This window comes from Brassica oleracea, chromosome C1 (assembly GCF_000695525.1).
Source record: "Brassica oleracea var. oleracea cultivar TO1000 chromosome C1, BOL, whole genome shotgun sequence".
In the NCBI taxonomy this organism is placed as follows: domain Eukaryota; kingdom Viridiplantae; phylum Streptophyta; class Magnoliopsida; order Brassicales; family Brassicaceae; genus Brassica; species Brassica oleracea.
In genome coordinates this window covers 13689061-13704788 of record NC_027748.1, presented here as the reverse complement: position 1 = coordinate 13704788, position 15728 = coordinate 13689061, and the positions used below count along the sequence as shown (strand labels likewise).

At 37.8% G+C, this 15728-nt stretch overlaps 3 protein-coding genes across 4 annotated transcripts; 2 read left to right on the top strand and 1 right to left on the bottom strand.

Annotated features, from left to right (window-relative positions):
- Positions 1-389: 389 nt before the first annotated feature.
- On the bottom strand, positions 390-6231 carry LOC106303255. 2 transcript variants are annotated; one of them, XR_001262475.1, is made up of 4 exons: positions 5730-6231; positions 4779-4980; positions 2054-2114; positions 390-444 (listed from the first exon to the last, which is right to left on the bottom strand). XR_001262475.1 is itself a non-coding variant. In XM_013739577.1 (3 exons), exons 1-3 carry the CDS (start codon positions 5868-5870, stop codon positions 434-436), a joined length of 354 nt encoding a protein of 117 aa, XP_013595031.1. In that variant the 5' UTR covers positions 5871-6231; the 3' UTR covers positions 390-433. The 2 variants fall into 2 exon arrangements, 1 of the variants encoding a protein (XP_013595031.1); XM_013739577.1 differs by lacking the exon at positions 2054-2114.
- Positions 6232-6969: 738 nt separating this feature from the next.
- LOC106332190 lies at positions 6970-9352 on the top strand. The gene is made up of 5 exons (XM_013770671.1): positions 6970-7090; positions 7145-7823; positions 7917-8938; positions 9002-9180; positions 9248-9352. Exons 1-5 carry the CDS (start codon positions 6970-6972, stop codon positions 9350-9352), a joined length of 2106 nt encoding a protein of 701 aa, XP_013626125.1.
- Positions 9353-11232: 1880 nt separating this feature from the next.
- On the top strand, positions 11233-15422 carry LOC106317088 (kinesin-2). The gene is made up of 17 exons (XM_013754950.1): positions 11233-11432; positions 11575-11773; positions 11927-12071; positions 12157-12266; positions 12339-12458; positions 12540-12743; positions 12833-13009; positions 13088-13162; positions 13256-13402; positions 13481-13619; positions 13691-13800; positions 13941-14102; positions 14173-14381; positions 14462-14543; positions 14631-14735; positions 14817-14921; positions 15006-15422. Exons 2-17 carry the CDS (start codon positions 11606-11608, stop codon positions 15183-15185), a joined length of 2238 nt encoding a protein of 745 aa, XP_013610404.1. The 5' UTR covers positions 11233-11432; positions 11575-11605; the 3' UTR covers positions 15186-15422.
- Positions 15423-15728: the final 306 nt, after the last annotated feature.

Sequence of the window (15728 nt, the reverse complement as noted above, 5' to 3'; positions counted from 1 at the left end):
TGAATAAAAAGAGAGATGGTGAATAAAGTAGAGATGGGTGTTGTAGTGTTTGCGTGAGATTGGTGTTGAGAATGAATAAAAGAGAGATGGTGAATATATGAGAGATGATGAGATTGTTTGTGTTGTAGAGTTTGCGGTGATGATATTGTTTCCACAAACTAGAAGAGAGAAGAGATGGTGTTGTAGAAATGTGATTTTGTGATACAACAATTATATACAACATTGAAGACCTCGTGACAAAATAACATTGAAGACGTTGTGACCAAGAAAAAAAAGAGACAAGAGACTCTAATCCGTGACACAAGCAGACAGAAGACAGTCTTCCACGCTCCATGACAGCTCGTCCGTGACACAAGCAGACAGAAGACAGTCTTCCACGCACCATGAATTCCATGACTGCTCGTCCGTGACACAAGCAAAGAGAAGACACATATCAGCCAAGACCTGACATAAAGAAGATACAAAAATGAGTGTTATGATCAAATAAAACAAAGAGAGTGTTATGATCAAATAAAACACAAGCACAGATCAGCCATAATAATCATTGAAACAACAGAGAGTTCTTATATCATCCATAACAAGACAACAACAACATACATATTCAGTTCCAGAAAACAGAGTTTTTAAATCCAACAAGACAACAACAACTTAGACTTGATCTTAAACTAATTAGACTTAGAAAACATTAACTTAAATGCATAAACTTAGATTAAGACAACAATTCAGTTATGAACTTCGACTTCAGCGCTGCCTCATCCTCAGCTAACGGTTCTGTTTTTGCCAATAGGTTATCCAACAGCTTCATCTGCAAAAGCCTGTCCCTCATAGCCATATCCTCCTTCTTGATGTTCCACTTCCTCTGATACTCAGTCTCTGCCTTATTCTTAGCAAGCCCCTTTGATGCCTTCACACCCGGGGGACGAGTGGCTACTTCATCAGTTTCATCATTCATGGTTTCAGACGCATGAGAGGTTGAGGAATGCGCACCATCATCAAGCTTCCTCCTCTTTCCGCTTCCACCGGCTTTGCAAGTATAAAGCTCACACCATTTCTGATCGTTTCGAAGCTCCTTCCAAGCATGCTCAAGGTTGAATTTTTTTTGGTGGTTGTTGAAGAATATCTCATGAGCTAGTTTGAGAATATCATTCTCATTTTGACCGCTACTTCTCTCTCTACTCGCAGCTTCGTAAGCCCCACAAAACTTGTTGACTAGATCATTGATCTTCTGCCAACGGTTCTTGCAGTGGGTCGCCTCTCTGACTTCATAGCCTTGTACCTTAGGGCTTGCGGCGAAGTATGCTGCGACCCTTTTCTAGAAAGCCCCGGATTTTTGCTCATTCGAGACCACAGGGTCTTTGCTTGTATTAAGCCACGAGCTGATGAGCAGAACGTCATCTCCTGGCGTCCATTTCCTCCTTTCTCGATGCCCTGCAGGAGTGCTGTCGCCAAAGTTGGAATCTTCACTCGGTTGGAAGCCAAAAAGGGGGACTTGTGATGAAGATAGGTCGAGACTATCTCCAGACAAACCAAAGACAATGTTTTGTTGACTGGTAAGCAGTTCAACAAACTTTGGCTTTTGCCTATATGGATGAGAATCCATACCCGAGGTTGATTAAAAGAAGAGAGGAAGACAATAACTCTGTTTTTAGATAGATGGAAGAGAAGAAGAGAAGAAGAAACAATTTATAGAAGAGAAGAAGAAAAACTTTGTCTTTAATAACACACCCAACCAAAACGAGGTGACATATATCTAACACACATTCATAACACTTCAACTCCATTTTTATCTAACCATTTATTAGCAACGATTCACTAACGCTAACCTAACCATTTATTACAAAGGAATAAATTCAGAACAGATACACAATCATCTCTATGAGAACCATTTCTAACACAATCATTTATTACAAACTAATCTAACACACATTCATAGCGATTACAATTCGAAATTAGCCTCAAAGCGAACCATTACTCAACAACGACCTACCAATCTATTCACAGAACCTTTATCACACTTTCAATCAATTGAAAAGATCAAAGGAATATGATTTACCTGTGTTGCGATTGTAGTTCTCTTGTTTGAAGAAGCTTCATGTGTCTTCAACGATCACCATCTCGCAAAGTCAGAAAAAAAATCCAAACAATCAGAGATCACATATTAATTCATCACGAAGTTTAAACAAATACAAGAGATTGAATCAACAGACCGATAACAACACAAAAAAAATCCAAAACAAATTAGAACAAGCACAATCTAAGACAAATCTAAGACATGCATGAAGGATTCATAACTAAAAATTAAAAACAAATCGTTGACTTACCTTTCAATTAAGAGATGCATGAAGGATTTGGAATTGGAGTCGACGATCTAGATAGAGAGGCAGAGACTTCGAGTAGAGGAACCGAGCGACACGTCCAATGATTCATCGTCGACGAGAGATCAACAAAGAGATTCGGAGTCTTCGACGAGATTTCACGACCTTGAGGCGGAGCCACCGAGAGAGACTCCGATGGTGTCATCATCGAAGAGAAATCAAGAAGGAGAGGCGGAATCGCCGATTGAATCATCCGGCGGGAGAGAAAGAGATGAGAGAGATAAGAGAGATTGACCTTCTTCCTTTCTTGAGAGCGATAGAGAGGAGAGAAAGAACACGAAAGAGAGAAAGAGATGAGAGAGATAGAGTCGAGACGTTATGACGCGTGCCCCTAAGCGTCGTCGCTTCTGGCGCTCAATTAAGCGTCGCCGCTTCGCTTTACACTTATTTTTTTCTTTTTTTAATCAAAATTATGCTAAGCACCGGCATTAAGCACTCCCTATAATCATAGTCTAAGGGACTTGTACGACTCCATTGACCAGACTAAACTATATAATACTTAAGTTTATTGGATAAAGAGTGTGAATGGGTAACCACTTTAGAGTAAATATTTTAAATATTCTATTCTATCTTCAGCTCAAATTGAGCTGTAAACTGGGTGGGCTGTCCGATGGGCGTCCATGTCCACATACATTTGAGCTTCCACTAATTATGTCAATATTTCTAGGTGGGCTTTAAGTGGTTAGAGTTTGGAAACCAATTTATCTATGGGTTTTTATGGAATTGGGCAATGTGGACTTGGACGGCCCAATAAAGAAAAATTTCTAGGGTTTTCAATTTTGGGGAAAAATTAAAAAAATTTCATTTCTCTCTTTTCACGAAACTGGGCGAGTCGGCGTCTCCTTTGGCGATTGCGACGACGACGAAGCTCTCCGTTCTCCTCTTGTCCTCCGTCTGTTTTCCACTTCTCCTCCTGTCCTCCGTATGTTCTCCACTTCTTCTCCTATCCTCCGGCCGTTCTCCACTTCTCCTCCCTTCCTCCATCTGTTCTCAACTTCTTCCTGTGACTCCGTCTGTTTTCATCTTCTCCTCCGGTCAGTTTCCATCCTTTGGGTTTGTTCATATTGATGATTTTGTTTGAGATCTGAGTTGGTTTTTTTTTTATCTGAGATGGATTTTTGTTTGTGATCTGCGAATCTGAGATTGGGTTTTATGAGATTTGAGATAGGTTCAAGTTTACTGATCTGGGTTTCCTATATTTATAAGATTTTTCTCGTCACTTCTGAGATAAAAGGATCTGTACGCATTCAGTTTGTTTGTATCCGTTCTTGTGTAGATATGGATTGATTCTTTGAGTTTCGTTCTATCCATTTGTATTGCGTTTATGATGCTATTTATGATGCTATTTATGAACTGATGATATTTAAGTATTTATGAACTAATGCTATGTACCGATGTTATTTGTGTGATCTTTGAACTTATGTATTGTTGTACTTATGAATTTATGGATGAATTTTAATCTTATGAATTTATATTTGAATTTTTTTAGGCTTATAGATTGAAATTCAAAATATTCTTATATGATCCTTAATGGACCCCATGGCAGTCAATATAAATATGGGTGTTAGTGGATTTGGGCCTTAATGAACATGGTCCTTAATGGTAATGGTCATTCTTTGTCCACAAATAATAAATGGACAAACGGATATGGGCTAATGGACATGGCCTCACCCAGTTTACAGCTCTAAGCTCAATACTTACCAATCAGGAAAAATTCAGAAAAGATTTTCAGCTGAACACATGAACACAGCTGTATACAGCAGAAATTGTCCCTCTAGGGTCACTTTCTACAACGTAAATTACTCTCACTTGCGCCACATGTTTACCAATCACACCCAAAATCATTTGTTTAAGATTGAGTGATTAACTAATTCTAGGAGGATAAACTCACATCATCCTTGTTTAATTAGTCAAGAAGCTTAGAATTGACTCACGTTGACTCGACTGATTCTAATTGTTTTATAAATGATGTTATTCAACTGATCGTCTAAAATCCTTAAATCACTACCAAGCATTCAAAACTAATTTTACACTTTTGTTAGTGTGAAGAAAACATCAATCCACCAAACTGTGCACGCAACATAATAAAATGATAAGATTATATATTAGTTGCAAAGGTCACCAGCAAACTTATGAAGTAAACAAGGCAGAGAAGGTCAATCTTAAAGAGATAAAAGGTGTGCTGTGTCTTGAGATTTCTTACAAGAACCAGTAGAGCCGTCAAGATGTTCCAAACACATAAATTTGAGTAGCCAGTAAACTGGTCAGAACTGATGTTAAAGAGTTGCTATTACGTATTTTGATTTTCTTCCCTCAAATGTGATCATTGTAACCAATCTCACACAATAATTAAAAATAGGCAGAGAGTCTCAATCTGAAAAAGAAAACAAATGGAGTACTTACAGGTTACAAGTGAGTGTGCAGGCGCTTCAAGAGTGGTTATGAAACTTTCTATATTCCATTGTGGCTTCAAAAGTTTCCACATCCATAAATTCCTCTGTTTGGCGTTGGAGAAGTAAAGTAATAGCTTTCCCTTAGGACTGGCATCTCTTGAAGGACACAATAGAGAATCATCTTCCCTTTCAGCTTCTTTTATGTCTAAAACCTTCACGAGGAAAACAGAAGGTCTGAGTGACTGTATATGTTGACAATAGTAACTGAAAGAAAAAGCTAGCTTCACAGAGGAATAGTTAAAAAAAAAAAAACTGAATGAAGTCTCCTGTAAATATGCATAGAACCGATGTACAAACGTATAGACATGGGATTACTAACAGAGTCCTCAACTCTGTAAAACTATATACCCGTCTACGGATAAATCCCTATTTGTGCTAGTCCTTGCCTTGGACTGACAGCTAATTAGTGATGCAGTGGTCATATGCGGGTGGAATCAGATATAAAAAAAAAAACAATACTAACAAGAACTGTGCCATGGTTTAGATTCCAGAACAGGCAAAAAAAGACATGGTCTATAACATCAAAAACAAACCAAGGTAAGTGAGAAGCTCGAGCTGAAAATTGTGACAGAAATGATAAATGATGTGTGGATGTCTCCACATTGATCCAATTTCTAGCAAAACGTATTATATAACTGACATCAAACTGAAAACCCCCAGACAATAAAATGCAGGACAAACGATAAATAAACATCACATACCTAACTGAAACCTACTTCCCCATGGACACCTAGAATCTTTCAGGAAACAAATAATCAGTACAAAAACAGCAACCTCAGTGCCCGAAATTTATCTGACTTTCATCACGGACAACATAAAAGTATATAATCCAAAGCAGCACGAACAACTAGCTATATGCTTGCATTTCGAACCTAGAAAGAAAGGCAGAAACAGTACATACCATTTGCTCATTGACCCGTCCCTTGGCGCCATAGAAATTCTCGTCTTTTCCTGAACTCTGCTTCAGTGTTACTATTGAGAACACTGAAAGCAAAATCACCCAGGGATATAAACAGCTACTGTTTTGATATCCCCTTAGCATCGTTCCAAAAGGCTTCTTATCTAATCAAACCCCTACACGATGGAGTAAACAGTGGCTAAATTGCGGAAAGACTAGAGCTTTTTAATCAGACTCTTCCCCCAAAATTCGATCAAGTTTGAAAATTTTAACCAAAAACTCTCGACGACTATGACTGAAATTCCAGAACTTAGAGCTAAGAAATTGCGATTGTTGCCACAGGCAATTTAGAGAGCCCACCACCACCTCACGGGACCATTAGAGAATCTGAAACAGCTTTTGCGTTTTTCTTTTTCATTGATTTCACATGAAACTGTGACGACACATTGCGAGAGAGCATCTGAAACAGAATCGATAAAAAGTACACGATGTTTAGTATAATACAGTGAAATCCATTCAGAGTATTAAAATGTATCTATAACTACACGATGTATATGATAATACAACACATGTACGAAGTAAATAAATATATGGTGTCAAAATCCCAATTGGTTTTAATTGATTTTAATGAAATATTTTGGAGTCAATTCGCAATTAAGAAACTTAACTCCGATTAAGGCAAAACCCGACCGGACCCAATGCGTAAACCCGACTCGACACAACCATTTTCCCCCAAATCGATTTCCTTAGGGTTCCAACCCGAAAAAAATTGGAGATTTCGAAGAAGATAGAAACTGAGAGAGATTTCAGAGTCAGAGAGAGTGATTGTAACTGGGTTTGGTCTAATCGATTGAGTTTTGGTCTAATCGAATCCGAATGAGCTAAAAGAAGAAATATGGCGACGACGAGGTAAGAATCTTTGAACCCTTGCTTGTTTACTTCGATGATTGGAATCAATCGATGTCTTTACGATGTTCTAATGATATTTTTTTGATAATAGTGATTCAATATCAGTGAAGATTAACGGCTTCCACTCGGGTGTGTTCAAAGCTGAAGATGGGAAGCTAAATTATGTCGATGGTCTTTTGGAGCAGTTTGAAGTCAATGGTGATGCTGCTTATGAGGAAGTTCGGAAGATCATTGTTAAGATAGTTAGAGTGGGGAGAATGTGGTACAAGTTACCATTTGAGGATATATCAGAGAAGAAGGAGTTGCTTGAAGAGACGAGAAAACCAAAAAGAAGATGAGTTCTAATGGTCGTTGGTACGAGGAGCTTGATGTCTTCATAGAGAAACCTGAAACTGATGTTCTTACTGGTGATGGTGTTGTGGTGGATGCAGTGACTGGGAACGAACCTGTTGATGGTGACTAGTTGGATGTTGAGCAACAAGATGATAATTCTGATGGTGATCATGAAGGAGGAGAGAGTGAAGATGAGTATCAAGCGAGTGATGAATCTGATAAAGAAGAGGATATTGACAGAAATTTTGAAGAGGATGTTGAGATGTTTAGGGATGAGAACTATGATGAGGAGATTCCAGACGAGGAGGAGGTATATCCTGACACGGAGGAGTTATCTGATGATGAAGAGGAACAAGCTGAGAGGATGGCTAATAGGGGTGAATTAGATGGTGTTTTTAGTCTTAGGCAGACCTTTTACAGCGGTGAAGAGTTCAAGAAGCAAGTGATCAAATATATTCTGAAAACGAGAAGAAATATAGTCTTCAGCAGATGGGAGAAGACAAAGATTGGTGCTAAATGTGGTGGTAAAGGATGTGTGTGGCGTATATACTGCTCATTAGAGAGACCCATCAAGAAATGGATGGTGAAAGTGTATGTTAACACACATACGTGCCATCCCACAGGGAAGTGTAAACTCATCAAAAGCCCTGCCATTGCTGAAGTTATGTTGGAGAAAATCAGGAAGGAATCTGAAATGAGTGCTCCAATGATTAGAGAAGAGTTTAGGGATAAGTTAAACATCATAATCTCTCCCGAGCAGGCCAAGATTGCGAGGCGTATTGTTCTTGATAAGCTACAGGCCGAGTGCAATGAGCATTTTGCAAGGCTAAATGACTATGAGATGGAACTATTACGGTAATATTTTTATTTAAATATACTTATGAGTAACTGTTTCTTAATTTTGTTCTTGATAAGCTAAATGTTTTCATTTATTTTTTTCAAATGCAGTTCAAATCCTGATAGCAAAATAAAGATCAATACAACAACAAAACCAAATGGAGCGAAAGCATTCCACTCCATGTATATCTGCTTTCACCAAATTCGTGTGGCATGGAAGGAATATTGCAGGCCGGTTATTGGATTAGATGGGACATTCCTCAAACACAGCTCTCTTCAAGGACTGATTCTCACTGCAATAGGAAGGGATCCCAATAACCAGATATATCAAATAGCATGGGCTGTGGTCAACTCTGAGAGCAATGATAATTGGCAATGGTTTATTCACAGGTTGAAGATTGATTTGGGTTTAGGCATGGGTGATCTTGTGACAATCATTTCAGATCAGCATAAGGGATTGATTCATGGAGTTACAGTTGAGTTGCCAAGAGCTGAACATAGAGCTTGTGCTAGGCACATTTATTCTAATCTGAAGAAGAACCATAAGTCTGATACCCTGAAGCCACTCTTCTGGCGTATTGCATGTAGCTACAATGAGGCATACTATGAGAAGAGTTTGGATGTTTTCAAACAGTTTGATCCATTAGCAGCTGACGAGCTTTTGAAGAAGGATCTTTCTACTTGGTGCAGGGCTTTTTTCCGGATAGGTTCGTGTTGTTCTGATACACACAACAACTTCACTGCGTCTTTCAATAGAACTTCGAAGATAGCAAGAAAGAAGCCTTTCATTCAGATGCTTGAGTTGATTAGAAGAGATGCAATGCAGCGGATAGCTACTAGATGTAAGACAACGAAAGATGAGACGGGTCTCGTTACAAAGAAGGCGAGAAAGGAGGTTGAAAAGTATTGTGATGAAGCTAAGCATTGTTATTCTTTGCCTAGCACAAGTGGTGATTATGAGTGTGTTGAATTTGGAAATGGTTACAGTGTGAATTTGCCATCTCGTAGCTACGCTTGTAGGAAATGGGACTTATCTGGAATTCCATGTCGCCATGCTGTATCTGTTATCCGTGAGAACGGTCTCGAGGTTGAAGATTTTATTTCAGATTATTATCTGACATCGAAGTGGCAAGGTCTGTACATGAATGGGTTGAGTCCTGTCAATGGCCCAAAGTTTTAGAAGAAATCTGGTGCAGACCATATTGAAGCACCGCCATACAAGAGACCTCCTGGAAGACCAAAAGGGAAGGCAAGGATCAAAGGAATGAATGAATCTCCCAAGAAAAATGCGACCAAAGTTGATCGAAAAGGAAGAATAGGTCATTGTGGTCTATGTGGTGGTGAAGGCCACAACTCAAGGAAGTGTCCTCTTGAGGTATATTTCATTTGAAATTGTCAATCTTTTGTCTTTGTTGTGTTTGATTTATTCAATTTTCTTGCAGTCTGAAGAAAGCAGAAAGCGTAGGCGCCTCAACATGGAACAAGCAGCTCAGGAACAAGCAATTGAAGACGTTTCCTCAACTGCACCACCTGCTACACAAGCTTAATTTGTCTATGCTATGTCTTTTTTGAACTTCTACGGCATTACTCAGATATGTCTTTATTTTGAATGTTTATTTATGATGAATCGCCTTTTTTGAATGTTTATGTATGATGAATGTTTAAAACTAATGAGATGAAACTCTATTTTTAATGAAATACCACTTGATGTTCAAAGCATTACAAAGATGTTCAAACCATTACAAAGATTTATAAGGACAATACATGTCTAAAGCATCATAATAAGAAAGATTTATCGCTTAAGAAAGCTGTTAATGATGTCTTTTTCTGCCTCTTCTTTCTTGACCAAATCACTTCGAAGCTCAGAAATTGTCACTTTCAGTTCCGCAATAATCTTGTCCTTCTTGCGAATTTGGTTTCTCACTTCAATCAAAGCTTATTTTTGCCATCCAAAAGCTTCTTCCTAATCAAACCACTGAAAAAAATTGCATTCACCTTTCCGCTAACGAAAACGAAATTAAGAATTTAGTAAGGAACACTTTAATTCAACATATCAGAAAGCACAATTGTTGTACCTTGTATCGTTCACATCCATAGAACCTTTGACCCGGATTTTTGTCAGTCCAAGCTTGAGATATCTTTGCCGGTAGCCCACAAAAAGAAAGCACACTGCCTGCAATTGCCTTGCTTCGTCGCCTATTGTTGGATCCTCCACCCAATTCCATCTCTCTTTCTCTCTCTGTTTGAAATAGATCTTATTTTCCAGATATGAACCCTAATCTTCGAAATCGGGGATTGAAACAAGAGAAGTAACAAGACACGAGTCGCGGGTGAAGGAGTTGGCTCGGGTTTTGCCTTAATCGGAGTTAAGTTTCTTAATTACGAATTGACTCCAAAATGTTTCATTAAAATCAATTAAAACCAATTGGGATGTTGGCACCATATATTTATTTACTTTGTACATGTGGCATATATTATCATATATATCGTGTAGTTATAGACACATTTCAATACTCTGGATGGTTTTCACCGTATTATACTAAAACTGATAAATTGTTTTCCAAAAAAAAGAGAAAATTATGTAACTGGACAGTTTGGCCCATAACCTCCAGGCCCATGAGCGTGAACAAGCCTTGTAGTTTTGGATCAAAGAAAAGGGTAATTCAGGTAAATCTAAAATAATCAACTTTTCTGAAAGGAATCTGTCGTCTGAAACGCCATGTTGCCGACGTATAGTATTTTACCGACACCTGCTGTTAGCTTTTCTTCATAATCGTTTATTGATGTCACATTCATGTTTCACTCTGTGAATTCTTCCTGTAAAGTAGTGGTATTAAGTATTAACCAATTAAAATATCAAACTTTTATGCTATATAAAAAAGAATGAAGACTTCTTGTTGTGCGTACGTACTATATAGCATAACTTTTTAACTTTTCTTTTGACGAAATTATAACTTTTCCAACTACTACTATGTAATAAAATCTATAGCTCAAGAAACGTTAGATTCTTTCATCCAAATGAACCGATAATATTAGATTTAGAGTTGTCACCTATACACGTTGTACATGAACTAATAAGTGCAATATCTACTCATATCTGAAATTCCAAGAGTTATCTAGTTGCAGCTGAATTACATAACGTTAGTTAGTGGTTAATACATTGAATTCATCAATACCAACTTTTATTTTTTTAAACTAGCAGATTTTCATAGAAAAGGACTCTTAAAAACTGGAATATAACACTTGGGACTAGGGGAAAAACATACAAATACAATGGATCCGCTTGACCTTTTCCGAGTTTTTCGAAGAGACAAGTTCACAAAAAAATAAATTTGCCTTACCTCCTCCAATTAAAAACAAAATCAATTAAATTTTCTCTACGATTTAAATTAAAATATTCAATATTTATTTGGTAAAAAATGTTAAAAAGCAATAAATAAAGCAACGGATGTGATCGCATAAGCTCGGTGAATTAAGATCCAATCAACGGCCCCACATTCATCACACTCTCTCTCTCTCTCTCCAAACAACAACAGAAATAGAAGTAGCCACCGGCGAGAGCGACGGGGGAACAACAGAACGGTGACTTACGACAACTTAAAGCTTAACCCATTATTACAACAAAAGGTCTTTCTCTTTCCTTTCTAATCTCTGTCTGCATGTTCTTCTCTGAAAAAAAACTCTAAAAATCTGGAATTTGTCTACCATTTACCGAAAGCTTCAGTCTTTATTATAGCTTGTTATTCACTGATAGTGTTTGTTTTCTTAGCTCAAAGTCTCTGAAAATAAATAAATAAAAAATGTTTGGGGAGATGACCAACGGTGGAAGAATCCGGCAATCGTTTCCGGGAGCTAGAGATCTGACGAGCACTGAAGGATCTGAGTATGGTCCCGTTGAGTTCACCAGAGAAGACGTTGACGCTCTTCTTCATGAGCGAATCAAGTACAAGAGCAAGTACAACTACAAGGTCTCTCTCTCTCTCTCTCTCTCTCTTAGATCTCTCAGTTTCATGCAATTTTACTAGAACAAGTCTATCTATCAAAAGAGTTTTCCTTTTTTTGTAGTTTAGTCTCGACATTGTTAGTTGCTTAATCTATAAGTGTTATGCTTGGTTTTGCAGGAGAGATGCGAGAATACTATGGACTATGTGAAAAGGCTTAGGCTTTGCATTCGATGGTTTCAAGAGCTTGAGTTAGACTATGCGTTTGAGCAAGAGAAGTTGAAGCACGCTATGGGGTTGAACGAGAAGCATTGTGCAGACTTGGGTGTGTTACAGAGCTGGTTCTTATTATGGACATTTGGGATTTAACAAAAAAAAAGAAAACTTAACGTGAATGCATTTGCTTGCAGAGGTTAGTTTGAAAGAGAAGGAAGTAGAGCTGAACTTGGTTATCCATGAGCTGAGGAAGAATTTTTCTTCTGTTCAGGTGCAACTTGCCAAAGAACAAGCTGAGAAATTGGTAAGAAATGTCTAGATTCTGGTTAAAAGTTCGTCTTTTGTGGTTTTCTAAGTTGGTTTTGTTCTTGTTAAGGCTGCATCTGGTTCGCTTGAAAAAGAGAAAGAAGCAAGACTTGCGGTTGAGAAGTTGCAAGCTGCTCTCACAGAAGAGCTGGGGAAAACGCAAGGAGACCTTCAAACAGCTAACCAAAGGGTGAGGAATCTCTGAAAGTTTCGAATTGAGAAATGGTTTGTTATAGCTGACACTGAATGTTTTTTTTCTTCTGTGTTTCAGATTCAAGCTGTGAATGACATGTACAAACTCTTGCAAGAGTATAACTCCAGCTTGCAACTATACAATAGCAAGATCCAAGGTGATCTTGATGAAGCCCATGAAACTATAAAGCGAGGAGAGAAAGAACGGACCGGCATTGTAGAAAACATTGGCAACTTAAAGGGTCAGTTCAAAGCACTGCAGGATCAGCTTGCTGCCTCAAAGGTGATTTGAATCTGCAGTTTATTCAATCAAAGAGAGAAAGCTCTTTGTTAGATCATGGTATGACCTGTGTGTGTCTTGTTTTTCCTTAGGTGTCTCAAGAAGATATCATGAAGCAAAAAGATGAATTGGTGAACGAAATTGTTAGTCTCAAGGTGGAGATTCAGCAGGTCAAGGATGACCGTGACCGCCATATTACAGAAGTTAAAAATCTGCAAGCTGAAGCGACCAAGCAAAATGACTTCAAAGGAACCATAAATGAGCTTGAGGTTTATTTTCATCCTTGACTGCACTCCTGTATGTTCCAAAAAAGTATCTAAATGATTATGTGTTCTCGTTTTCTATAGAGTAAGTGTTCTTCTCAAAATAAGGAGCTACAAGAGCTACAAGATCAATTAGCAGCTTCTGAGAGGAAACTGCAGGTCTCATCACATTCTTGAGTTCAACACATTTAAATGAATATTTATATGAAAATGTTTTAAATTCTTATTTCGTATTTGTTCATGTTTGGTTAGGTTGCGGATTTGTCAACCTTTGAGAAAATGAACGAGTTTGAAGAGCAAAAGGAAAGCATTATGGAGCTGAAAGCTCGCTTAGAAAAAGCTGAACTTAAACTCATCGAAGGAGAAAAGCTACGGAAGAAGTTGCACAATACCATACAGGTTAAAAATTTTGTCCATTTCCCTTGTGTGTAATGTTGAGTTAACTTGGCTGATTCTGAAAACATTTAAATGTTGCAGGAGCTGAAGGGAAACATACGCGTATTCTGTAGGGTTAGACCTCTATTAACGGGTGAGAATTCTAGTGAGGAGGCCAAAACCATTTCCTACCCTACATCTCTGGAAGCACTTGGTCGTGGCATTGACTTGATGCAAAATGGTAATGATAAAATTTGATTCTTGAAATAACAAAAGAAGAAAGAGACTCATTTGATGTTCTGCTATGGACAGGACAAAAGCATTGTTTCACATTTGATAAGGTTTTTGTACCTAATGCATCACAAGAAGATATCTTTGTAGAGATTTCTCAGCTTGTTCAGAGTGCTCTTGATGGTTACAAGGTACTTATATATTCTCTATCTGCTCATTTTCATATACTGTCAAACAAGTTAATCAAGCTACAGAATAATAATAAAAATAATAATAATGCTATGTTTCATTGTATATTCTTGGACTGAGGCTGATATTAAAACATTTTCAGGTTTGCATTTTCGCATATGGACAAACGGGATCTGGAAAAACATATACAATGATGGGCAGGCCAGGGAACCCTGAGGAAAAAGGACTGATTCCTCGATGTTTGGAGCAAATATTTCAAACGAGGCAGTCTCTTCGATCACAGGGTTGGAAGTATGAGTTGCAGGTAACAAATCTCCTAGGGACTTAGAGATAGATAGTGTACATATTGATTCTGTTATGTGTTTATATGATAGGTGTCTATGTTGGAAATATACAACGAAACAATTAGAGATCTCTTGTCAACAAACAAGGAAGCTGTGAGAGCAGACAATGGCGTTTCTCCTCAGAAGTATGCAATCAAACATGATGCTAGTGGGAACACACATGTTGTGGAACTTACTGTTGTTGATGTTAGAAGCAGCAGAGAGGTTTCCTTTCTCTTAGATCATGCAGCTCGGAACAGGCAAGTATCTGTTTTGAAGAATTGTTCATCTTTGAGTGAAGCTGCTAATGATGCAAACTGTTTCTTTAAATTCTGTACAGGTCTGTAGGGAAGACAGCGATGAATGAGCAATCATCTAGAAGCCATTTCGTTTTCACCTTAAGAATCACTGGTTTTAACGAGGTACTAATTGAGTTTCTTACTAGAACAACATGAGAGGTTTCACCTAAACCAAATCCTTTTTCTTTTTTTTTTTTTTTTTTCTTACAGAGCACAGAACAACAAGTACAAGGTGTCTTGAACTTGATTGATCTTGCCGGTAGTGAGCGTTTATCTAAGAGTGGATCAACCGGTGATAGACTAAAAGAAACTCAAGTAAATATCTTAAGAAAATGAATAACACAACACATTCTTTAGAGGCACCTCATGAATAATGATTCTTTTCTTCTTGTTCAGGCAATCAACAAGAGTTTATCGTCTCTAGGCGATGTCATATTCGCCTTAGCCAAGAAAGAAGATCACGTACCCTTCAGAAACTCGAAGCTCACTTATCTTCTTCAGGTAAAGAAACAAAATTACATGATCATTTCACCATCTTATCATATGTTCGAACAGAAATGATATTTTGTCGAATTCTGTTATCAGCCTTGCTTAGGTGGCGACTCGAAGACGCTAATGTTTGTTAACATCACACCGGAACCTTCCTCGACTGGTGAGTCTTTGTGCTCCCTCAGATTCGCAGCAAGAGTGAATGCTTGTGAGATTGGAACTGCACACCGTCAAGTTAACAACAGGCCGTTGGATAATCGTCTTAGTCTTGGATGAGATTTTCTCCTCCAAATCCAAAAACAAGAGAGAAGAAGTTATGTTGATACCCTAAACGTGGTTACTACTTGACTTGATGTTGGTGCTTAATCTGTATATAACTTGTATTAACCTTAAGTGTGTCTGTTTTGTCTGTGTGGACAAAATCATATATTATGTTCTGAAATCTTGAATAGACAAGCATTAGATAAACAATATTACATTAATCATACTATATATGTTTTTGTTTTTGTTTTATTGTTTTTAATCAAAAATCATACTATATTTGTTAAGTGATCCGTTTCTATCATGTACTATGGCTGTGATGACACCATTTAGTCTTAAACTGAATACATTTATATTACTGCTCAACGTTGTTTTTCTACTAAAGAGGCTTTAAAACATAGGAAATCGTTATATTATAGTGGATACATGAGACTGCGATCAAAAAGAGTTTGAGTATCTGATCAAACCAGATTTGAGTCATTGTTTGATCCCAATAGATGATAGTTTATAGTTGGTCTTGAAGGCTTAATAAGACATTTAGTCTATCATATGTTCATT